A 21,281-nucleotide genomic window follows, 5' to 3' on the forward strand; every position below is an offset into this window, starting at 1 on the left:
TGTTGGAGAGCATGTCAATTGAAGATAGTTTGGTTAAGGCTCAGCCGAGAGCCATTCCTACAGCTTTGTCCTAAGTTAGATAATTAATTCCAACAACCATAATAAACAGATATCAAGCAGTTAGCTTCCGTCTTGTTGAGAATGATATTTTTGTATATATTTGAATGTTCAACAGCAATATCGTAACAAAAGCTCCCCCTATCAACATTCTAAAATGGCCATTCTTGATCACAATTTTTTAAAAATTCATTGTCGCTGTCTCTGACCGGTAAAGATAGTAGTTTCCTAGTTTGTGAGAAGATTTGTAGCTCGGGTGCTCGTTGTTGTGGTTCTGTTCGCCGAGCTGGGAGTTTTTGTTGCAAACGTTTCGTCCCCTTTCTAGGTGACATCTTCAGTGCTTGGGAGCCTCCTGTGAAACGCTTCTGTGCTGATTCCTCCGGCGTTTATACTGGTTTGAATCTGCCGCTTCCGGTTGTCAGTTGCTGTCCGCTGCAGTGGTCGGTATATAGGGTCTAGTTCGATGTGTCTGTTGATAGAATTTGTGGATGAGTGCCATGCCCCTAGGAATTCCCTGGCTGTTCTCTGTTTGGCGTGCCCTATAATAGTGGTGTTGTCCCAATCGAATTCGTGTTGTTTGTCATCTGAGTGTATGGCTACAAGGGATAGCTGGTCATGTCGTTTCGTGGCTAGTTGGTGTTCATGGATGCAGGTTGTTAGCTGTCTTCCTGTTTGTCCTATGTAGTGTTTTGTGCAGTCCTTGCATGGGATTTTGTCCACTACATTGGTTTTGCTCATGCTGGGTATCGGGTCCTTTGTCCTGGTGAGTTGTTGTCTGAGAGTGGCTGTTGGTTTGTGTGCTGCTATGAGTCCTAGTGGTCGCAGCAGTCTGGCTGTCAGTTCAGAAATGCTCCTGATGTATGGGAGTGTGGCCAGTCCTTTGGGTTGTGGCATGTCCTCATTTCGTTGTCTTTGCCTAAGGCATCTGTTGATGAAATTGCGCGGGTATCCGTTTTTGGTGAATACCTTGTATAGGTGTTCTTCTTCCTCTTTTTGTAGTTCAGGTGTGCTGCAGTGTGTTGTGGCCCTTTTGAATAATGTCCTGATGCAACTTCGTTTGTGTGTGTTGGGGTGGTTGCAAGGTATTCACCAAAAACGGATACCCGCGCAATTTCATCAACAGATGCCTTAGGGAAAGACAACAAAATGAGGACATGCCACAACCCAAAGGACTAGTCACACTCCCATACATCAGGAGCATTTCTGAACTGACAGCCAGACTGCTGCGACCACTCGGACTCATAGCAGACAAACCAACAGCCACCCTCAGACAACAACTCACCAGGACAAAGGACCCGATACCCAGCAGGAGCAAAACCAATGTAGTGTACAAAATCCCATGCAAGGACTGCACCAAACACTACATAGGACAAACAGGAAGACAGCTAACAACCCGCATCCATGAACACCAACTAGCCACGAAACGACATGACCAGCTATCCCAAGTAGCCATACACTTGGGCGGCACTGTGGCACAGTGGTTAGCACTGCTGCCTCACAGCACCAGAGACCTGGGTTCAATTCCCGCCTCAGGCGACTGACTGTGTGGAGTTTGCACATTCTCCCCGTGTCTGCGTGGGTTTCCTCCGGGTGCTCCGGTTTCCTCCCACAGTCCAAAAATGTGCAGGTTAGGTGAATTGGCCACACTAAATTGCCCGTAGTGTTAGGTGCAGGGGTAAATGTAGGGGAATGGGTCTGGGTGGGTTGCGCTTCGGCGGGTCGGTGTGGACTTGTTGGGTCGAAGGGCCTGTTTCCACACTGTAAGTAATCTAATCTAATCTAATGACAAACAACACGAATTCGATTGGGACAACACCACTATTATAGGGCAGGCCAAACAGAGAACAGCCAGGGAATTCCTAGAGGCATGGCACTCATCCACAAATTCTATCAACAGACACATCGAACTAGACCCTATATACCGACCACTGCAGCGGACAGCAACTGACAACTGGAAGAGGCAGATTCAAACCAGTATAAATGCCGGAGGAATCAGCACAGAAGCGCTTCACCGGAGGCTCCCAAGCACTGAGGATGTCACCTAGAAAGGGGACGAAACGTTTGCAACAAAAACTCCCAGCTCGGTGAACAGAACCACAACATAGTAGTTTCCTTCCCGAAAGGGCATTAGTGAACATGTTCTTTCCAGCTTTGACAAAGGGTCAGTTAGACCCAAAACGTCAGCTCTTTTCTCTCCTTACAGATGCTGCCAGACCTGCTGAGATTTTCCAGCATTTTCTCTTTTGGTTTCAGATTCCAGCATCTGCAGTAATTTGCTTTTATTTTATGTTCTTTCCAGTAATCAACAATGGTCTCATCGTCATCATTAGACTCTTAATTCCAGATTTTCTTGTTCTGAATTCAAACTTCACCAGCTGCCATAATGGAATTTGAATCTGGGTTCCCAGAACATTACCTGGGTCTCAGGATTAATAGTCTAGCCATACGACGAGGCTAATTTCAGGATTTTGACAGTGAAGAATCAGATCAACCATACTTGAGAACAGTTAGTCTAGAAGGTTCCTGAAAAACATGACATGTTATCAAAACTTTTTGTCTTACGCTGATCAGGGCAAATGCATAAATGTCAAATTTCAAATGATAACAACATCTAATACAAGAAGAGGAAAGGCTTCCAATATTTGTAAATCAGTTTTAATTTATCAGATCGTTGTGATGACAAAGCAACAGGGGACAATAGACTCCCCAAATTCCCAGCAACCTCCACAAAGGTATGAAGATTGAAAATGTTCTTTTGTTTGTAGAAAATGATCCCTGCTTACGAACATTTGTTGCTTCTAAGAAGCATAAGTAAGCCATGTTTTGAGTGGAGCTGATTAAGTTGAATCATTTTTATTCATTCAGGTATGTGGGGGCATTTATTACCTGTCCCTAATTGCCCTAAAGGTGGTGCTGAACAGCTTCTTGCTGTAGTCCATTGGCTGAGGTAAAGCCACAATGTCATTCTGGAGGCATTCCAGGATTTGCACCCATTGAAGGAACAGCAGTGTATTTCCAAGTCAAGGTGGCGGAGGGGAACTTGCAGATGAGGATGTTCCCATGTATCTGCTGCCCTAGATGGTGGGGCAAGTGGTATGGTCATGAGTTTGGAAAATGTTATCCAAGGATAAACTATCTCCAGCACCTTGAACTTTGAATCTCTTAAGTAATCTGGTGATTGGTTTCTCACCAAATGTCTTCTGGAAATTCAAATGTCTTGGATCTTCTGGTTCCCCTTTAGTTATCCTGCTTTTACCTCCTCAAGAATTCTAATAGTTTAGCCATGAGGCTTTGCTGACTCTGCCTGATTATGTTATGTACTGGCAAATGTTCTGTTATTACATCCTCCTCTATCCAGATCACACATGATTTTGGATGCCTCTATCAAATCTCCTCTCAATTTCTTCTCTTCTTCAAATCTTTTCTTACTGGAGTATGATCCCAACTTCTTCAGTCTATCCTCATTACTTAATTTTCTCATCCCTGAAACCATTCTTGTAAATCTCTTCTGCACTGTCCCCAATACATTCATTTCTTTCTTATTAAGTGATCTTGTACAAATTCAACATTGTTTCCCTTACCTTTCCAAAATGCTGAGTACTCTAGGATATTCAATTTCCAGAACTGGTCTCCTTGTAACCATGGCACAGTAATTGACAATAGACAATAGGTGCAGGAGTAGGCCATTCTGCCCTTCGAGCCTGTACCACCATTCAATATGATCATGGCTGATCATTCCTAATCAGTATCCTGTTCCTGCCTTATCTCCATAACCCTTGATTCCACTATCCTTGAGAGCTCTATCCAACTCTTTCTTAAATGAATCCAGAGACTGGGCCTCCACTGCCCTCTAGGGCAGAGCGTTCCACACAGCCACCACTCTCTGGATGAAGAAGTTTCTCCTCATCTCTGTCCTAAATGGTCTACTCCGTATTTTTAAGCTGTGTCCTCTGGTTCGGCACTCACCCATCAGCGGAAACATGTTTCTTGCCTCCAGAGTGTCCAATCCTTTAATAATCTTATACGTCTCAATCAGATCCCCTCTCAGTCTTCTAAACTCAAGGGTATACAAGTCCAGTCGCTCCTGTCTTTCAGCGTAAAGTAGTCCCGCCATTCCAGGAATTGACCTCGTGAACCTACGCTGCACTCCCGAAATAGCCAGAATGTCTTTCCTCAAATTTGGAGACCAGAACTGCACACAGTACTCCAGGTGTGGTCTCACCAGGGCCCTGTACAGCTGCAGAAGCACCTCTTTGCTTGTATACTCAATCCCTCTTATTATGAAGGCCAGCATACTATTAGCCTTCTTCACTACCTGATGTACCTGCATGCTTACCTTCATTGACTGCTGTACAAGAACATTCTGGATCAGTGGTGCTGGAAGAGCACAGCAGTTCAGGCAGCATCCAAGGAGCAGCGAAATCGACGTTTCGGACAAAAGCCCTTCATCAGGAATGAAGGCAGTGAGCCTGAAAGCGTGGAGAGATAAGCTAGGGGAAGGTGGGGGTGCGGAGAGAGTAGCATAGAGTACAATGGGTGAGTGGGGGAGGGGATGAAGGTGATAGGTCAGTGAGGAGACGGTGGAGTAGATAGGTGGAAAAGAAGCTAGGCACGTCGGACAAGTCCGGACAAGTCATGGGAACAGTGCTGAGCTGGAAGTTTGAAACTAGGATGAGGTGGGGGAAGGGGAAATGAGGAAGCTGTTGAAGTCCACATTGATGCCCTGGGGTTGAAGTGTTCCAAGGCAGAAGATGAGGCGTTCTTCCTCCAGGCGTCTGGTGGTGAGGGAGCGGCGGTGAAGGAAGCCCAGGACCTCCATGTGCTCGGCAGAGTGGGAGGGGGAGTTGAAATGTTGGGCCACGGGGCGGTGTGGTTGATTGGTGCGGGTATCTCAGAGATGTTCCCTAAAGTGCTCTGCTAGGAGGCGCCCAGTCTCCCCAATGTAGAGGAGACCGCATCTTGAGCAACGGCTACAATAAATGATATTGCTGGATGTGCAGGTAAAACTTTGATGCATGTGGAAGGCTCCTTTAGGGCTTTGGATAGAGGTGAGGGAGGAGGTGTTTTACAGTTCCTGTGGTGGCAGGGGAAAGTGCCAGGATGGGATGCTAGGTTGTAGGGGGGCATGGACCTGACCTGGTAGTCACGGAGGGAAAGGTCTTTGCAGAAGGCAGAAAGGGGTGGGGAGGGAAATATATCCCTGGTGGTGGGGTCTTTTTGGAGGTGGCGGAAATGTCGGCAGATGATTTGGTTTATGCGAAGGTTTGTTGGGTGGAAGATGAGCACCAGGGGCGTTCTGTCCTTGTTACAGTTGGAGGGGTGTGGTCTGAGGGCAGAGGTGCGGGATGTGGACGAGATGCGTTGGAGGGCATCTTTAACCACGTGGGAAGGGAAATTGCGGTCTCTAAAGAAGGAGGCCATCTGGTGTGTTCTATGGTGGAACTGGTCCTCCTGGGAGCAGATACGGCAGAGGCGGAGGACTGGGGAATGTGGGATGGCATTTTTGCAAGAGATAGGGTGGGAAGAGGTGTAATCCAGGTAGCTGTGGGAGTCGGTGGGTTTGTAAACAATGTCAGTGTCAAGTCGGTTGTTATTAATGGAGATGGAGAGGTCCAGGAAGGGAAGGGAGGTGTCAGAGATGATCCAGGTAAATTTAAGGTCAGGGTAGAATGTGTTGGTGAAGTTGATGAATTGCTCAACCTCCTCGCGGGAGCACGAGGTGGCGCTAATGCAGTCATCAATGTCATGGAAGAAGAGGTGGGGAGTGGTGCCGGTGTAATTACGGAAGATCAAATGTTCTACGTAGCCAGCAAAGAGACAGGCATAGCTGGGGCCCATACGTGTGCCCATGGCTACCCCTTTGGTCTGGAGGAAGTGGGAGGATTCAAAGGAGAAATTGTTAAGGGTGAGGACCAGTTCGGCCAAACGAATGAGAGTGTCGGTGGAAGGGTACTGTTGGGGACGTCTGGAGAGGAAAAAACGGAGGGCTTGGAGGCTCTGGTCATGGCGGATGGAACTGTAGAGGGATTGGATATCCATGGTGAAGATGAGGCGTTGGCGGCCAGGGAAACCGAAGTCTTGAAGGAGGTGGAGGGCGTGGGTGGTGTCTCGAACGTATGTGGGGATTCCAGGACTAGGGGGGATAGGATAGTGTCGAGGTAGGTAGAGATGAGTTCAGTAGGGCAGGAGCATGCTGAGACAGTGGGTCGGCCAGGTGGTCAGGCTTGTGGATCTTGGGAAGGAGGTAGAACCGGGCAGTGCAGGGTTCCCGGACTATGAGGTTGGAAGCTGTGGGTGGGAGATCTCCTGAGGTGATGAGGTTCTGTATGGTCTGGGAGATGATGGTTTGGTGATGGGGGGTGGGATCATGGTCGAGGGGACAGTCGGAAGAGGTGTCCTTGAGTTGGCGTTTGGTTTCAGCGGTGTAGAGGTCTGTGCTCCAGACTACCACTGCGCCCCCTTTATCCGCTGGCTTAATGGTGAGGTTGGGATTGGAGCAGAGGGATTAGAAGGCTGCGCATTGTGAGGGTGAGAGGTTGGAGTGGGGGAGGGGGTGGACAGGTTGAAGCAGGTAATGTCCCGGCAGCAGTTGGAAATGAAGAGGTCGAGGGCAGGTAATAGGCCAGTGCGGGGTGTCCAGGTGGATGCAGCGTGTTGGAGGTGGGCGAAGGGGTCCTCGGAAGGTGGGCGGGAGTCCCCCTACGGCAGTAGGGTTGGCGGAAGTCACTGAGCGTGACAAGAACACCCAGATCTCTCTGTACTGCCCCTTTACCTAAATTGATTCCATTTAGGTAGTAATCTGCCTTCCTATTCTTGCCACCAAAGTGGATAACCATACATTTATCCACATTAAACTGCATCTGCCATGCATCTGACCACTCACCTAACCTATCCAGGTCACCCTGTAATCTCCTAACATCCTCCTTACATTTCACCCTGCCACCCAGCTTAGTATCATCAGCAAATTTGCTAAAGTTATTACTAATACCATCTTCTATATCATTAATATATATTGTAAAAAGCTGCGGTCCCAGTAATGATCCCTGCGGTACCCCACTGGTCACTGCCTGCCATTCCGAAATGGAGCTGTTTATCACTACTCTTTGTTTCCTATCAGCCAGCCAACTTTCAATCCAAGTTAGTACTTTGCCCCCAATATCATGCACCCTAATTTTGCTCACTAACCTCCTATGTGGGACTTTATCAAAAGCTTTCTGAACGTCCAGGTACACTACATCTACTGGATCTCCCTCGTCCATCTTCAGAGTTACATCCTCAAAAAATTCCAGAAGATTAGTCAAGCATGATTTCCCCTTCATAAATCCATGCTGACTCTGATCTATCCTGTTACTACTATCCAGATGTGTTGTAATTTCATCCTTTATAATAGAGTCCAGCAACTTTCCCACCACTGAGGTCAGACTAACTGGTCTATAATTTCCTGCTTTCTCTCTCCCACCTTTCTTAAAAAGTGGTATAACATTAGCCACCCTCCAATCCGCAGGAACTGATCCTGAATCTATCGAACTTTGGAAAATAATCACCAGCGCATCCACGATTTCTCGAGCCACCTCCTTCAGTACCCTGGGATGTAGAGCATCAGGCCCTGGGGACTTATCAACCTTCAGACCTAACAGTCTCTCCAACACGAATTCCTGGCAAATATAAATTCCCTTCAGTTCAGGTCCTTCAGTCACTGTTACCTTAGGGAGATTGCTTGTGTCTTCCCCAGTGAACACAGATCTGAAGTACCAATTCAATTCTTTTGCCATTCCTTTGTTCCCCGTAATATATTCCCCTGTTTCTGTCTTCAAGGGCCCAATTTTAGTCTTAACCATTTTTTTGCCTTTCACATACCTAAAAAATACTCTTACTATCCTCCTTTACATTATTGGGCAGTTTACCTTCATACCTCATTTTTTCTCTGCGTATTTCCTTCTTAGTAATCCTCTGTTGTTCTTTAAAAGCTTCCCAGTCCTCCATTTTCTCACTTATCTTTGCTATGTTATACTTTTTCTCTTAACTTTATATGTTTGTTAATTTCCCTCGTCAGCCATGGCCACCCATGCCTCTTCCTAGGACCTTTCTTCCTTTTTGGAATTGCTACCAAATTGTGCCCTTTGTTTCTATTTGTGATAGATATTGGACAGATGTCAGAGGTAGTTTCTTTACTCAGAGAGTAATAAGGGTATGGAATGCTTTGCCTGCAACGGTCGTAGATTCGCCAACTTTAAGTGCATTTAAGTCGTCATTGGACAAGCAAATGGACGTACATGGAATAGTGTCGGTGGGATGGGCTTCAGATTGATATGACTGGTCGTCGCAACATCGAGGGCTGAAGGGCCTGTACTGCGCTGTAATGTTCTATGTTCTATTTGTGCCATTAACTCACCAATTTTGTTTTGAATGCTTTGTGTACTTAGATGCAAAGCTTTTAAATTTATTCTGCTGGTAAATTCCCTACTTTTTTATAATTCCTTGGTGCATAAAAACATTCACCTATTCTGTCCCTCACCTTTATTGTCTAGTAACCATCCACCATATTCCTAACCAGCACTCTTACTATCTCCTTTAACTTTGGGTTTTCTAATTTCCCTCACACCTCGCCCCAACCTCCAACACCCACGTTCCTTTCTCTGTCACCAAATTCCTCTTCTGTAAAGACACATGCAAGGTGTCTGTTTAATATTTGAGCTAGGCTCCATATGTCAACGCTACTATTCTCAAATCTGCCTTATTCCTCCTTTAACCTCTCAATCTTTTTATGTTAACAGAAGACTTCCTTTGTGTTAGCTGCTAATCTTTTCTCAGAGTTCCTGTTTGATTATTTTGTTCCCCTTTTCTCCTGTCTCCATACCTTGGACATTCTTGTTTATTCTACATTGTGCTTTTTATCTGACACGTGTCAAAAGCACTTTTTTTTTCTCTAAGGTTACATTGACAGTCAGATCAGGATTGACCATTTGGCGCTTTGAACCTGCTCCATCACTGGCTGATCATCCAACTCAGTACTCTGTTCCCGCTTTCTCCAAATACTTTTTTAGCACTTTAGCCCTGAGAACTACATCTAACTTCTTGAAAGAAATTTCATGTTTTGGCCTCTTTGCTTTCTGTGACAAAGAATTCCACAGGCTCACTGCTTTCTGGGTGGAAAAGAAATGTCCTCATCTCAGTCATAAATTGCCTATCTCATATCCTTAAGATGATAGCTCCTAGTTCCAGACTCCCAGGTCGTCAGGAACACCCTTCCTATGGTTTACTGTATGTAGCCCTGTCAGAACTTTGTAGATGACTATAGGAAACATTGGAAAAGAAGCAGAAGGAGGCTATTCAACCCTTTGAGCCTGCTAGACCATTCCTTGTAATTGTAGCTGATATTTCAAGTCAATAGACTGTACCTACATTTCCCTCATATCCTTTGATCCCTTTAGCTTCAAGTGCTATATCCAGTTCCATGTATAAATATTAATGATTTGGCCTTGCCTGCTTTTTCTGGTTGTGAATTCCACATACTCATCACACTCAAGGTGAAGAAATTTCTTCTTACTTTAATCCTAAATGGTTTACCCTGTATCCTTAGATTGTGACCCTGATTCCATCTCCCCCGCAATCAGAATACCCTTGCTGCATCTCCCTGTCAAGTCCTGTTGGATTTTTTCAAGAATCCTTTGTTGATCATCCTTCACAGCGTGACCATCTTCTTCAGACAAGGGCACCAAAACTGCGCGCACGTTCCAGTTGAACATGTGATGACAGGGATGGTGCGGGGTGGGATTCAGATACCTGGATACTTGGGGCTCATTCTTGGGTCAGTGGTACCTCAACAAACAGGATGGTCTAGACCATAACCAGAGAGGTACCAATATCCTGGGAGGTAAAATTATTAATGCTCTTCAGGAAGATTTAAACTAATTTAGCAGGGAGATGGGAGCCTGAATTGTAGCTCCAGTGTCCGGGAGGTTGAGAGTAGTGAGGTTATAAATAAGCTTTCAAGGTCGCAAGCAGGCAGGTAGTTTGAAGTGTGTCTACTTCAACATCAGGAGCATCTGGAATAATGTGGGTGAGCTTGCAACATAGGTTGGTACCTGGGATTTCAATGTTGTGGCCATTTCGGAGACATGGATAGAGCAGGGACAGGAATGGTTGTTGCAGGTTCCAGGGTTTAGATGTTTCAGTAAGAACAGAGAAGATGGTAAAAGAGGGAGAGGTGAGGCATTGTTTAACAAGGACAGTATTACAGTGGCAGATGAGGACTCGTCTACTAAAATAATATGGGCTGAGGTTAGAAATAGGAAAAGGGAGGTCACTCTGTTGGGAGTTTTCTATAGGCCTCCAAATAGTTCCTAAGATGTAGAGGAAGGGATTGCAAAGATGTTTCTGGATAGGAGCGAGAGTGACAGGGTAGTTTATGGGGAACTTTAACTTTTCAAATGTTGACTGAAAATGCTGTAGTTCGAGTAATTTATATGGGTCAGTTTTTGTCCAGTGTGTGCAGGAGGGTTTCCTGATACAGTATGTAGACAGGCCAACAAGGGGCAAGGCCACATTGGATTTGGTACTGGGTTATGAATCAGGCCGGGTGTTCAATTTGGAGGCAGGTGAGCACTTTGGTGATCGTATCCACAACTCGGTTATGTTTGCTTTAGTGATGGAAAGGTGTAGGTATATACCGCAGGGCAAGAGTTATGGTTGGGGGAAGGGCGTTTATGTGTTTAGGCAAGACGTAGGATGTATAGAATGGGGAAGGAAACTGCAGGGTATGAGCACAATTGAAATATGGGGCTTATTCAAGGAACAGCTATTGTGTGCCCTTGATAAGTATGTACCTGTCAGGCAGGGAGGAAGTGGTCAAGCGAGGCAGCCATGGTTTACCAAAGAAGTTTAATCTCTTGCCAAGGGGAAGGAGTCAGCTTATGTGAGGATGAGACATGAAGGCTCAGTTAGGGAGCTTGAAAGTTACAAGTTAGCCAGGAATGGCCTAAAGAGGGAGCCAGGAGGGGACATGAGAAGTCTTTGGTGGGTAGGATCAAGCTGTCAATAGGTATATCAGGAATAATTAAAACCAGTCAAGGGCAGCAGTGGGAAGTTGTATGTGGAGCCTGAAGAGATGGGAGAGGGGCTAAATGAATATTTTTGTCAGTATTCTCATTAGAACAATGTTGTCAAGGAGAATACTGAGATACAGGCTACTAGACGAGATGAGATTGACGTTCACAAGGAAGAGGTGTGAGCAATTTTGGAAAGTGGGAAAATAGATTAGTCCCCTAGGCTGGATGGGATTTACCCTAGGATTCTCTGGGAAGCCAGGGCGGAGATTGATGAGCCTTTGGCTTTGATCTTTATGTCATCATTGTCGACAGGAATAGCTGCCAGAAGACTGGAGGATAGCAAATGTCCCCTTGTTCAAAAAGGGGAGTAGAGACAACCCTGGTAATTATAGACCAGTGAGCCTTACTTCAGTTGTGGGTAGTGTTGGAAAGAGTTATGAGTGATAGGATTTATAATCATCTGGAAAGGAATAATTTGATTCAGGATAGTCAACACGGTTTTGTGAAGGATAGGTCATGTCTCACAACCTTATTGAGTTCTTTGAGAAGGTGTCCAAACTGGTTGGTGAGGGTAAAGCAGTTGGTGTAGTGAATATGGATTTCACTAAAGCATTTGATAGTGCTCCACACGGTGGGCTATTGCACAAAATACAGAGGCATGGGATTGAGGGCAATTCAACGGTTTGGGTCAGAAATTGGCTAGCTAAATGGAGCCAGAGGGTGGTGGTTGATGGGACATGTTTATCTTGGAGTTCAGTCACTTGTGAAGTATCACAAGAATATGTTTTGGGGCCACTGTTCTTCAGTTTTATAAATGACCTGGCTGAAGACATAGAAGGATGGGTTTGTAAATTTGCAGATGATACTCAGGAGTTGTGAACAGTACTGAAGGATGTTGCAGATTGCAGAGGGACATAGATAAGCTGTATAATGGAGTTTAAAGTGGAAAAATGTGAGGTGATTCACTTTCAGAAGAGTAGCAGGAATAAAGTATACTGGGCTAATATTAAGTTTGTTGGTCGTGTGGATGAGCAGAGAGATGTTGGTGTCCCGAAGGTTGCCACACAGGCTGATTGAGTTTTTAAGAAGGCATAAGGTGTGTTAGCTTTTATTGGTAGAGGGATTGAGTTTTGGCGCCATGAGGTCATGCTGTAGCTGTACAAAACTCTGGTGCAGCCGCACATGCAGTATTGCACACAGTTCTGGTCACTGCATTATAGGAAGGATGTGGAAGCTTTGGAAAGGGTGCAGAGGAGATTTACCAAGAGGTTGCCTGGTATGGAGGGAAGGTCGTATGAGGAAAGGCTGAAGGAGTTTAGACTGTGTTCGTTCAAGAGAAGAAGGTTGAGAGATGACTTAGAGTCATAGAGATGTACAGCATGGAAACAGACCCTTCGGTCCAACCCGTCCATGCCGACCAGTTATCCCAACCCAATCTAGTCCCACCTGCTAGCACCTGGCCCATATCCCTCCAAACCCTTCCTATTCATATACCCACCCAAATGCCTCTTAAATGTTGCAATTGTACCAGCCTCCACCACATCCTCTGGCAGCTCATTCCATATACGTACCACCCTCTGCGTGAAAAAGTTGCCCCTTAGGTCTCTTATATATCTTTCCCCTCTCACCCTAAACCTATGCCCTCTCGTTCTGGACTTCCTGACCCCAGGGAAAAGACTTTGCCTATTTATCATATCCATGCCCCTCATAATATTGTAAACCTTTATAAAGTCACCCCTCAGCCTCCGACGCTCCAGGGAAAACAGCCCCAGCCTGTTCAGCCTCTCCCTGTAGCTCAGATCCTCCAACCCTGACAACATCCTTGTGAATCTTTTCTGAACCCTTTCAAGTTTCACAATATCTTTCCGATAGAAAGGAGACCAGAGTTGCACGCAGTATTCCAACAATGGCCTAGCCAATGTCCTGTACAGCCGCAACATGACCTCCCAACTCCTGTACTCAGTACTCTGACCAATAAAGGAAAGCATACCAAACGCCTTCTTCACTATCCTATCTACCTGAGACTCCACTTTCAAGGAGCTATGAACCCGTACTCCAAGGTCTCTTTATTAATAGAGACTTAATAGAGACATAAAAGACAATCAGAGGATTAGATAGCGTGGACAGTGAAATCCTTATTCCTGGGATGGTGATGGCTAGCACAAAGGGACATAGCTTTAAATCGAGGGGTGATGGATATCGGACAGATGTCAGAGGTAGGTTCCTTACTCAGAGAGTACTATGGGTATGGAATGCCCAACCTGTAACAGTAGTAGACTCGCCATCTTTTAAGGCATTTAAATGGTCATTGGATAAACATCTCGATGAAAGTGGAATAGTATAGGTTAAATGGGCTTCAGGTTGGTTCCACAGGTCAGCACAACATCAAGGGCCAAAGGGCCTGTACTGCGCTGCAATGTTCTATGTTTTAGTTTTGTTCTAGATATAGACATGATACAACCCTGTACTATTGCAGCATGAGATAGAACATAGAACATAGAAAGATACAGCGCAGTACAGGCCCTTCGGCCCTCGATGTTGCGCCGACCGAATCCTACCTAACCTACACTAGCCCAATAACTTCCAAATGCCTATCCAATGCCCGCTTAAATGACCATAAAGAAGGAGAGTTCACCACTGCTACTGGCAGGGCATTCCATGAACTCACAACCCGCTGTGTAAAGAATCTACCCCTAACATCTGTCCTATACCTACCACCCCTTAATTTAAAGCTGTGTCCCCTAGTAACACCTGACTCCATTAGCGGTAAAAGGTTCTCAGTGTCGACCCTATCTAAACCCCTAATCATCTTATACACCTCTATCAAATCTCCCCTAAACCTTCTCTTCTCCAATGAGAACAGCCCCAAGTGCCTCAGCCTTTCCTCATAAGATTTTCCTACCATTCCAGGCAACATCCTGGTAAACCTCCTCTGCACTCGTTCCAATGCCTCCACATCCTTCCTATAGTATGGCGACCAAAACTGCACACAATACTCCAGATGAGGCCGCACCAGAGTCTTATACAGTTGCAACATGACCTCAGGACTCCGGAACTCAATTCCTCTACCAATAAAGCCCAGTACACCATATGCCTTCCTCACAGCACTATTTACCTGGGTGGCAACTTTCAGAGATCTGTGTACATGGACACCAAGATCCCTCTGCTCATCCACACTACCAAGTAGCCTACCATTAGCCCAGTAATCCATCTTCTTGTTACTCCTACCAAAGTGAATGACTTCACACTTAGCTACATTGAATTCCATTTGCCACATTTCTGCCCAGCTCTGCAACTTATCTATATCCCGCTGTAACCTACCACTTCCTTCCTCATTATCCACAACTCCACCGACTTTTGTGTCATCCGCAAACTTGCTTACCCAGCTTTCAAGCCCTTCCTCTAGATCATTTATAAAGATAACAAAAAGCAATGGTCCCAAAACAGATCCTTGTGGTACACCGCTAGTAACTGCACTCCAAGATGAACATAGTCCATCAACTACTACCCTCTGTCTCCTTCCAGCCAGCCAATTCCTAATCCAAACCTCTAATGTATCCTCAATGCCATACCTCCGTAGTTTTAGCATTAGCCTACCATGGGGAACCTTATCGAACGCCTTACTAAAATCCATATACACAACATCTACTGCTTTACCCTCGTCCACTTCCTTAGTCACCTTCTCAAAGAACTCAATAAGGTTTGTGAGGCACGACCTGCCCTTCACAAAACCATGCTGGCTATCCTTGATCACGTTATTCCTATCCAGATGTTCATAAATCTTATCCCTTACCATTCTCTCTAAGACTTTGCCCACCACTGAAGTCAGACTCACTGGCCTATAGTTACTAGGGCTATCCCTACTCCCTTTCTTGAACAAGGGGACCACATTCGCTATCCTCCAGTCCTCTGGTACTATTCCCGTTGACAATGACGACATAAAAATCCAGGCCAATGGCTCTGCTATCTCCTCCCTAGCTTCCCATAGGATCCTAGGGTAAATGCCATCAGGCCCAGGAGACTTATCTATTTTCATCCTTTCCAATATTCCCAGAACCTCTTCCCTGCATATTTCCAGGCCATCCATTCTAATCATTTGTGACTCCATATTCACATCAGCAACAGTGTCCTGTTCCTGAGTGAATACTGATGAAAAGTATTGATTTAGTGTCTCTCCAATCTCCTCCGCCTCCACACACAACTTCCCACTACTATCCTTGACTGGACTGATACCTACCCTAGTCATCCTTTTATTCCTGACATACCTATAGAAAGCCTTTGGTTTTTCCCTAATCCTACCAGCTAAAGACTTTTCATGTCCCCTTCTCGCTTCTCTTAGCTCTCTCTTTAGATCCTTCCTGGCTACCTTATAACTCTCTATCGCCCCAACTGAACCTTCACGCCTCATCTTTACATATGCCGCCTTCTTCCCTTTCACAAGGGATTCCAATTCCTTACTAAACCACGGCTGCCTCACAAGGCCCTTTACACCATGCCTGACTGGTACATACTTATCGAGGACACGTAGTAGCTGCTCCTTGAACAATCCCCACATCTCATTAGTGTTCTTCTCTTGAAGCCTGTTTTTCCAATCCACACATCCTAAGTCATGCCTCACCGCATCATAATTTCCCTGCCCCCAGCTATAACTCTTCCCCTGCGGCGCACACTTATCCCTCTCCATCACTAAAGTAAAAGTCACCGAGTTGTGGTCACTGTCCCCGAAGTGCTCACCTACCTCCAAGTCTAACACCTGGCCTGGTTCATTACCTAGAACCAAATCCAGTATAGCCTCACCTCTTGTTGGCCTGTCTACATATTGTGTCAGGAAACCCTCCTGCACACATTGGATAAACACCGACCCATCTAATGAACTCGAGCTATAGCTCTCCCAGTCAATATCTGGGAAGTTAAAGTCCCCCATAACAACCACCCTGCTACCTTCACTCTTTTCCTGAATCATCCTCGCAATATTATCCTCTACTTCTCTAGGACTATTAGGAGGCCTGTAGAAAACACCTAACAGGGTGACCTCACCTTTCCTATTTCTAACCTCAGCCCAAACTACCTCCGATGGCAAGTCCTCTTCCATCGTCCATTCCACTGCTGTAATACTATCTTTGACAAGTAATGCCACACCTCCCCCTTTTTTACCCCCATGTCTGATCCTACTAAAACATTTGAACCCTGGAACGTGCAACAGCCATTCTTGTCCCTGTTCTACCCACGTCTCTGTAATGGCCACAACATCGAAGTCCCAGGTACCAACCCACGCTGCAAGTTCACCTACCTTATTTCTTATACTTCTGGCATTGAAGTATACACATTTCAATCCACCCTTCTGTTTACAGGCACCCTCCTTCGAGATCGCTGCATTATTCATAACCTCCCTACACTCAAGGTCCTGTACCCTAAAGCTACAGTCCAGGTTCCCATGCCCTGGCGGAGTTAGTTTAAACCCTCCCAAAGAGCACTAGCAAACCTCCCCCCAAGGATACTGGTGCCCCTCAGGTTCAGGTGTAGACCATCCTTTTTATAGAGGTCCCACCTTCCCCAGAAAGAACCCCAGTTGTCCAGAAACCGGAATCCCTCCCTCCTGCACCATCCCTGTAGCCACGCATTTAACTGCTCTCTCTCCCTATTCCTCGACTCTCTATCACGTGGCACGGGTAACAAACCAGAGACTACAACTCTGTTTGTTCTAACTCTGAGCTTCCAACCTAGCTCCCTGAAAGCCTGTCTGACATCCTCACCCCTCTTCCTACCTATATCGTTGGTGCCAACGTGGACCACGATCTGGGGCTGCTCCCCCTCCCCCTTAAGGACCCGGAAAACACGATCAGCGACATCACGTACCCTTGCACCTGGGAGGCAACATACCAAACGTGAGTCACTGTCGCCCCCACAAAACCGTCTGTCTGTACCCCTCACTATCGAGTCCCCAAGAACTATCGCTCTACCTTTCTCCACCCTTCCCTTCTGAGCAACGGGGCCAGGCTCCGTGCCAGAGGCCTGAACCTCGTTGCTTGCCCCTGGTAAGTCATCCCCCCCCACAAGTATCCAAAACGGTATACTTGTTCTTGAGGGGAATGACCGCATGGGGTCCCTGCACTGGCTTCCTCCTCCCACTCCCCCTCACTGTCACCCATCTATCTTGAACTTTCGGAGTAACTACTTCCCTAAAGCTCTGATCTATGACCCTCTCTGCCTCCCGAATGATCCGCAGTTCATCCAAATCCAGCTCCAGTTCCCTAACACGGGCTTGGAGGAGCTGGAGATGGGTGCACTTCTTGCAAGTGTACTCAGCAGGGACGCTAATGGCTTCCCTCACCTCATACATGTTGCAAGAGGAACATTGCACTGCCTGCACTGCCATCCCTCTAAAAAGCTAGCTTTCTTTAAAAAAAAACTAAATGTAAAGAAACCAAACAAGCAAAACACAGCACTCACCTGCTTGCCGCAACGGGTCTTATTATTTAGGTTAGATATTATTTAGATCTTTGCTCCTGTACTCTAACCCTCTCACCATGAAGGCCAACATACCATTTGCCTTCTTGAATGCCTGCTGCATCTGCATGCTTACCTTCAGTTACTGTTGTACGAAGACACTAAGGTCTTGTTGCATATTCCTCTCTTCACTTTTTCACTATTCAGATAATCTGCCTTCCTGTTTTTGCTGCCAATCCGGATAAACTCATTTATTTACATTAAACTTTATACATTGTGTTTTGCCCAGTTATTTAACTTGTCCCAGTCACAGCTCACCTTCCCACCCAGCACTACTTCATCTGCAAACTTGGAGGTAGTTTCCTGAGGGAATACACTGAGGTTCACCAAACTGATCCCAGAGATGTCAGGATTTTCTTATGAGGAAAAATCGAGGAAACTGGGTTTGTACTCTCTAGTGCTTTGAAGAATGGCCTCTTTGAAACTTATCAAACTCTGAAAGGGTTGATAGAGTGGGCGTAGATAAATTGGTTTTCCCCAGCTGGTGAATCTGAAACCAGGGACCAGGATATCGGAAGGCCATTTAAGACTGAGGATGGGAGTATTTGGAATTCTCTACCTCAGAGGAAGCTGATTATAAATGTTCAAGAGACATTGTGTGATGTTGGCAGGTTTCTGGGAACTAAACATATTGAAGGAATGCAGGAATGTGGCTTTGAGATAAAGAATCAGCCCTGATGTAATAGAATGGCAGAGCAGACTTGACAGACTGTGTGTTGGTTACTCGTGTTGGTATGTTTTGATGATAAACATTGAGCTAACAGGCCCATAGTTTCCTGCTTTCTTATGATACTTATGATCCCACTTTATTATGTGATTTATAACTCTGTCTGCCAATCCTAATCCTAACCCCAAAACCAATGCATTTGTTCCCATTGAAAAATATGAATAGATTGGTGCAAAACCTAGAAATTGTTTTAAACCTTCTGGGGATAAAATCCATGGTGAAATTTGAGCATCAACGCTGAGCATGTTTTCCTTTTTTGCAGGAGCTCCAGGAACAGTTGAAATCAACTCCATTCCGGGACTTGGTTATCCGAGGGAAGGAGTTATGTGGGGCACTCATTACTTCACTCATTAACCGATACATTGGGGACAATGCCTCGGTAGATGCCATCAGTAAACACCTGAGGGACACTTGCCCCCTGCTCTACAGCAACGACGATGCAGTCTGTTCCAAGGTACAGTCAGTTAGGGGATGGATTAAGAATCTGGAAGGCATGGGTCAGTTATGGTACAGGGTGTCTGTTTTGCTGTCTTAGTGAATAGCAGTGCAGTCTATCTGACAAGTAATCCCTGAACTGATCAATGTCCCTCATCCTGAGGACCGTGCTCCCTCTCAACAAAACTTCATTGAAACTTAAAACTAAAGGCAGAATTTTACAGGTAATTAAAATCAGAGCTAAAGAAGCAACGATGTGAATCCTTCCACTCCCTGTATATAGCCTAGCCATTAGCTGACTATCCTCTTCCAATCACAGGGGTGTGCGTGTTGTTGGCTGGGCCAGCATTTACTCCTCGCTCTAACTTCACTGGGGAACTTGGTGGTGAACTGCCTTCTTGAAATTCAGTCCTTGGGCTTTTCGAAAGGGAGTTCCAGTATTTGACCCAGTGACAATGATGAAATGGTTATATATTTCCATGTCAGGGAGGTGGGTGGCCTGGAGAAAAACTTGCAGGTGGATTTGTTCCCACATATCTTGTGCTATTGCTTTTACGATGGCCGTGGTTTTAGGGATGGGAAGGTGGTATGTAAAAGAGTGTTGGTGAATTTCTGCAGTGCATCTTATAGATTGTGCGCACTGCTGCTACTGAGTGTCAATGATGGAGGGAATGGATATGGTGCTAATCAAGTGGTCTGCTTCGTCCTGGATGGCGTCAAGCTTCTTAAGTGTTGTTGGAGCTGCACTCATCCAGGCAAATTGGGAGTCTGTCTTTTTGGAAATAGCCCATTACTCTAATCCTTTTCAATCTAATCCAGGCTATTGAGCAGGACTTGCATCTTTTGGACATGGACTTATTCGGCATCTGAGGCGTTGTGAATGATGTTGGCCATTATTGACTATTCTGTTTTACTGAATAATTATTATTACTTATGTATTTCTGATTGGCTTATTTTCCAGGCAAATGAGCTGTTGCAGAGTGCACGACAGGTTCAGAACAAAGCAGAGAAAGAGAAAGCATTAAGAGAGTCACTGTGCCTGTATCAGGAGATCGGGCACCAAGTTGACCTTCCCAGTGTCTGTGCACAGTTCAGACAAGGTGAGAGCATTGGTTTACAAGGCTGTTCAGACAAGGTGACCTGCTGTGCTTTCTTCAGCTCCACACTTTATCAATTCTGATTCTCTAGCATCTGCAGTCCTCACTTTCTCCTAGGTTATCTGGTTGTGAATGTTTGCAGTAGTAATTCTGGCAAGATTTGATAATGCTCCTGTTCCCTTTGTTTTTCCAGTGCGTTGCTATGAGGCTGTGGCTGAGTTGAGCCTCTCTGCTGCTGATAAGAAGGATCCACAGGGACTGGGTCTTCATTATTATAAGAATGGAGAGCCAGAGGAGGATCCAGTGGGACAGCAAGCCTTCCAGGAGAGGTGAGCTCATGCTCCGTCTGGATATTTCAGCTTCAGGTTGCAATCCAGATTTGTTGTTCCTGTTTAACATGAAGTTTCACCCCTCAATTCTGCTTGGCTCTCCTGAAGTGAGACGACACCTGACCCTGAATACATGCCCTGTCTGACCCAGGAACCCTTGTCCCATTTGACTTACTCTGCTTTTTGCCAGTCAGCAATCCTCTACCCACGCCAGTACCTTGCCTCTGGCACCGTGGACTCTTGATGTCTTTAGCAGCCTCCTGTGCAGCACCTGGTCAAAGGCTCTCTGGAAATCCAAATAGATCGAGGGCAACTAGGAAGGCAATAGACAATAGGTGCAGGAGTAGGCCATTCAGCCCTTCGAGCCTGCACCGCCATTCAATATGATCATGGCTGATCATTCCTAATCAGTATCCGCTTCCTGCCTTATCTCCATAACCCTTGATTCCATTATCTTTGAGAGCTCTATCCAACTCTTTCTTAAATGAATCCAGAGACTGGGCCTCCACTTCCCTCTGGGGCAGAGCATTCCACACAGCCACCACTCTCTGGGTGAAGAAGTTTCTCCTCATCTCTGTCCTAAATGGTCTACCCCGTATTCTTAAGCTGTGTCCTCTGGTTTGACACTCACCCATCAGCGGAAACATGTTTCCGGCTGCCAGAGTGTCCAATCCTTTCATAATCTTATACGTCTCAATCATAACCCCTCTCAGTCTTCTAAACTCAAGGGTATACAAGCCCAGTCGCTTCAGTCTTTCAGTGTGAGGTAATCCCTCCATTCCAGGAATTGACCTCGTGAACCTACGCTGCACTCCCTCAATAGCCAGAATGTCTTTCCTCAAATTTGGCGACCAGAACTGCACACAGTACTCCAGGTGTGGTCTCACCAGGGCCTTGTACAGCTGCAGAAGCACCTCTTTGCTTCTGTATTCAATTCCTCTTGTTATGAAGGCCAGCATGCTATTAGCCTTCTTCACTACCTGCTGTACCTCATGCTTGCTTTCATTGACTGGTATACAAGAACACCCAGATCTCTCTGTACTGCCCCTTTACCTAAATTAATTCCATTGAGGTAGTAATC

The 21,281-nt window shown here is 45.9% G+C and overlaps 1 protein-coding gene across 1 annotated transcript in view; it reads left to right on the plus strand.

Annotated features, from left to right (window-relative positions):
• nup155 (nucleoporin 155) overlaps positions 1–21,281 on the plus strand; it is a 208,047-nt gene that overhangs the window by 147,947 nt on the left and 38,819 nt on the right. Inside the window, exons 24-26 of the mRNA XM_060834039.1 lie at positions 18,602–18,793; positions 19,736–19,874; positions 20,065–20,200. Of these exons, the coding sequence (XP_060690022.1) occupies positions 18,602–18,793; positions 19,736–19,874; positions 20,065–20,200 (467 nt within the window). The remainder of the gene's footprint in view (positions 1–18,601; positions 18,794–19,735; positions 19,875–20,064; positions 20,201–21,281) is intronic.

The sequence above is a fragment of the Hemiscyllium ocellatum genome, chromosome 2 (genome assembly GCF_020745735.1).
Source record: "Hemiscyllium ocellatum isolate sHemOce1 chromosome 2, sHemOce1.pat.X.cur, whole genome shotgun sequence".
Lineage (NCBI taxonomy): Eukaryota > Metazoa > Chordata > Chondrichthyes > Orectolobiformes > Hemiscylliidae > Hemiscyllium > Hemiscyllium ocellatum.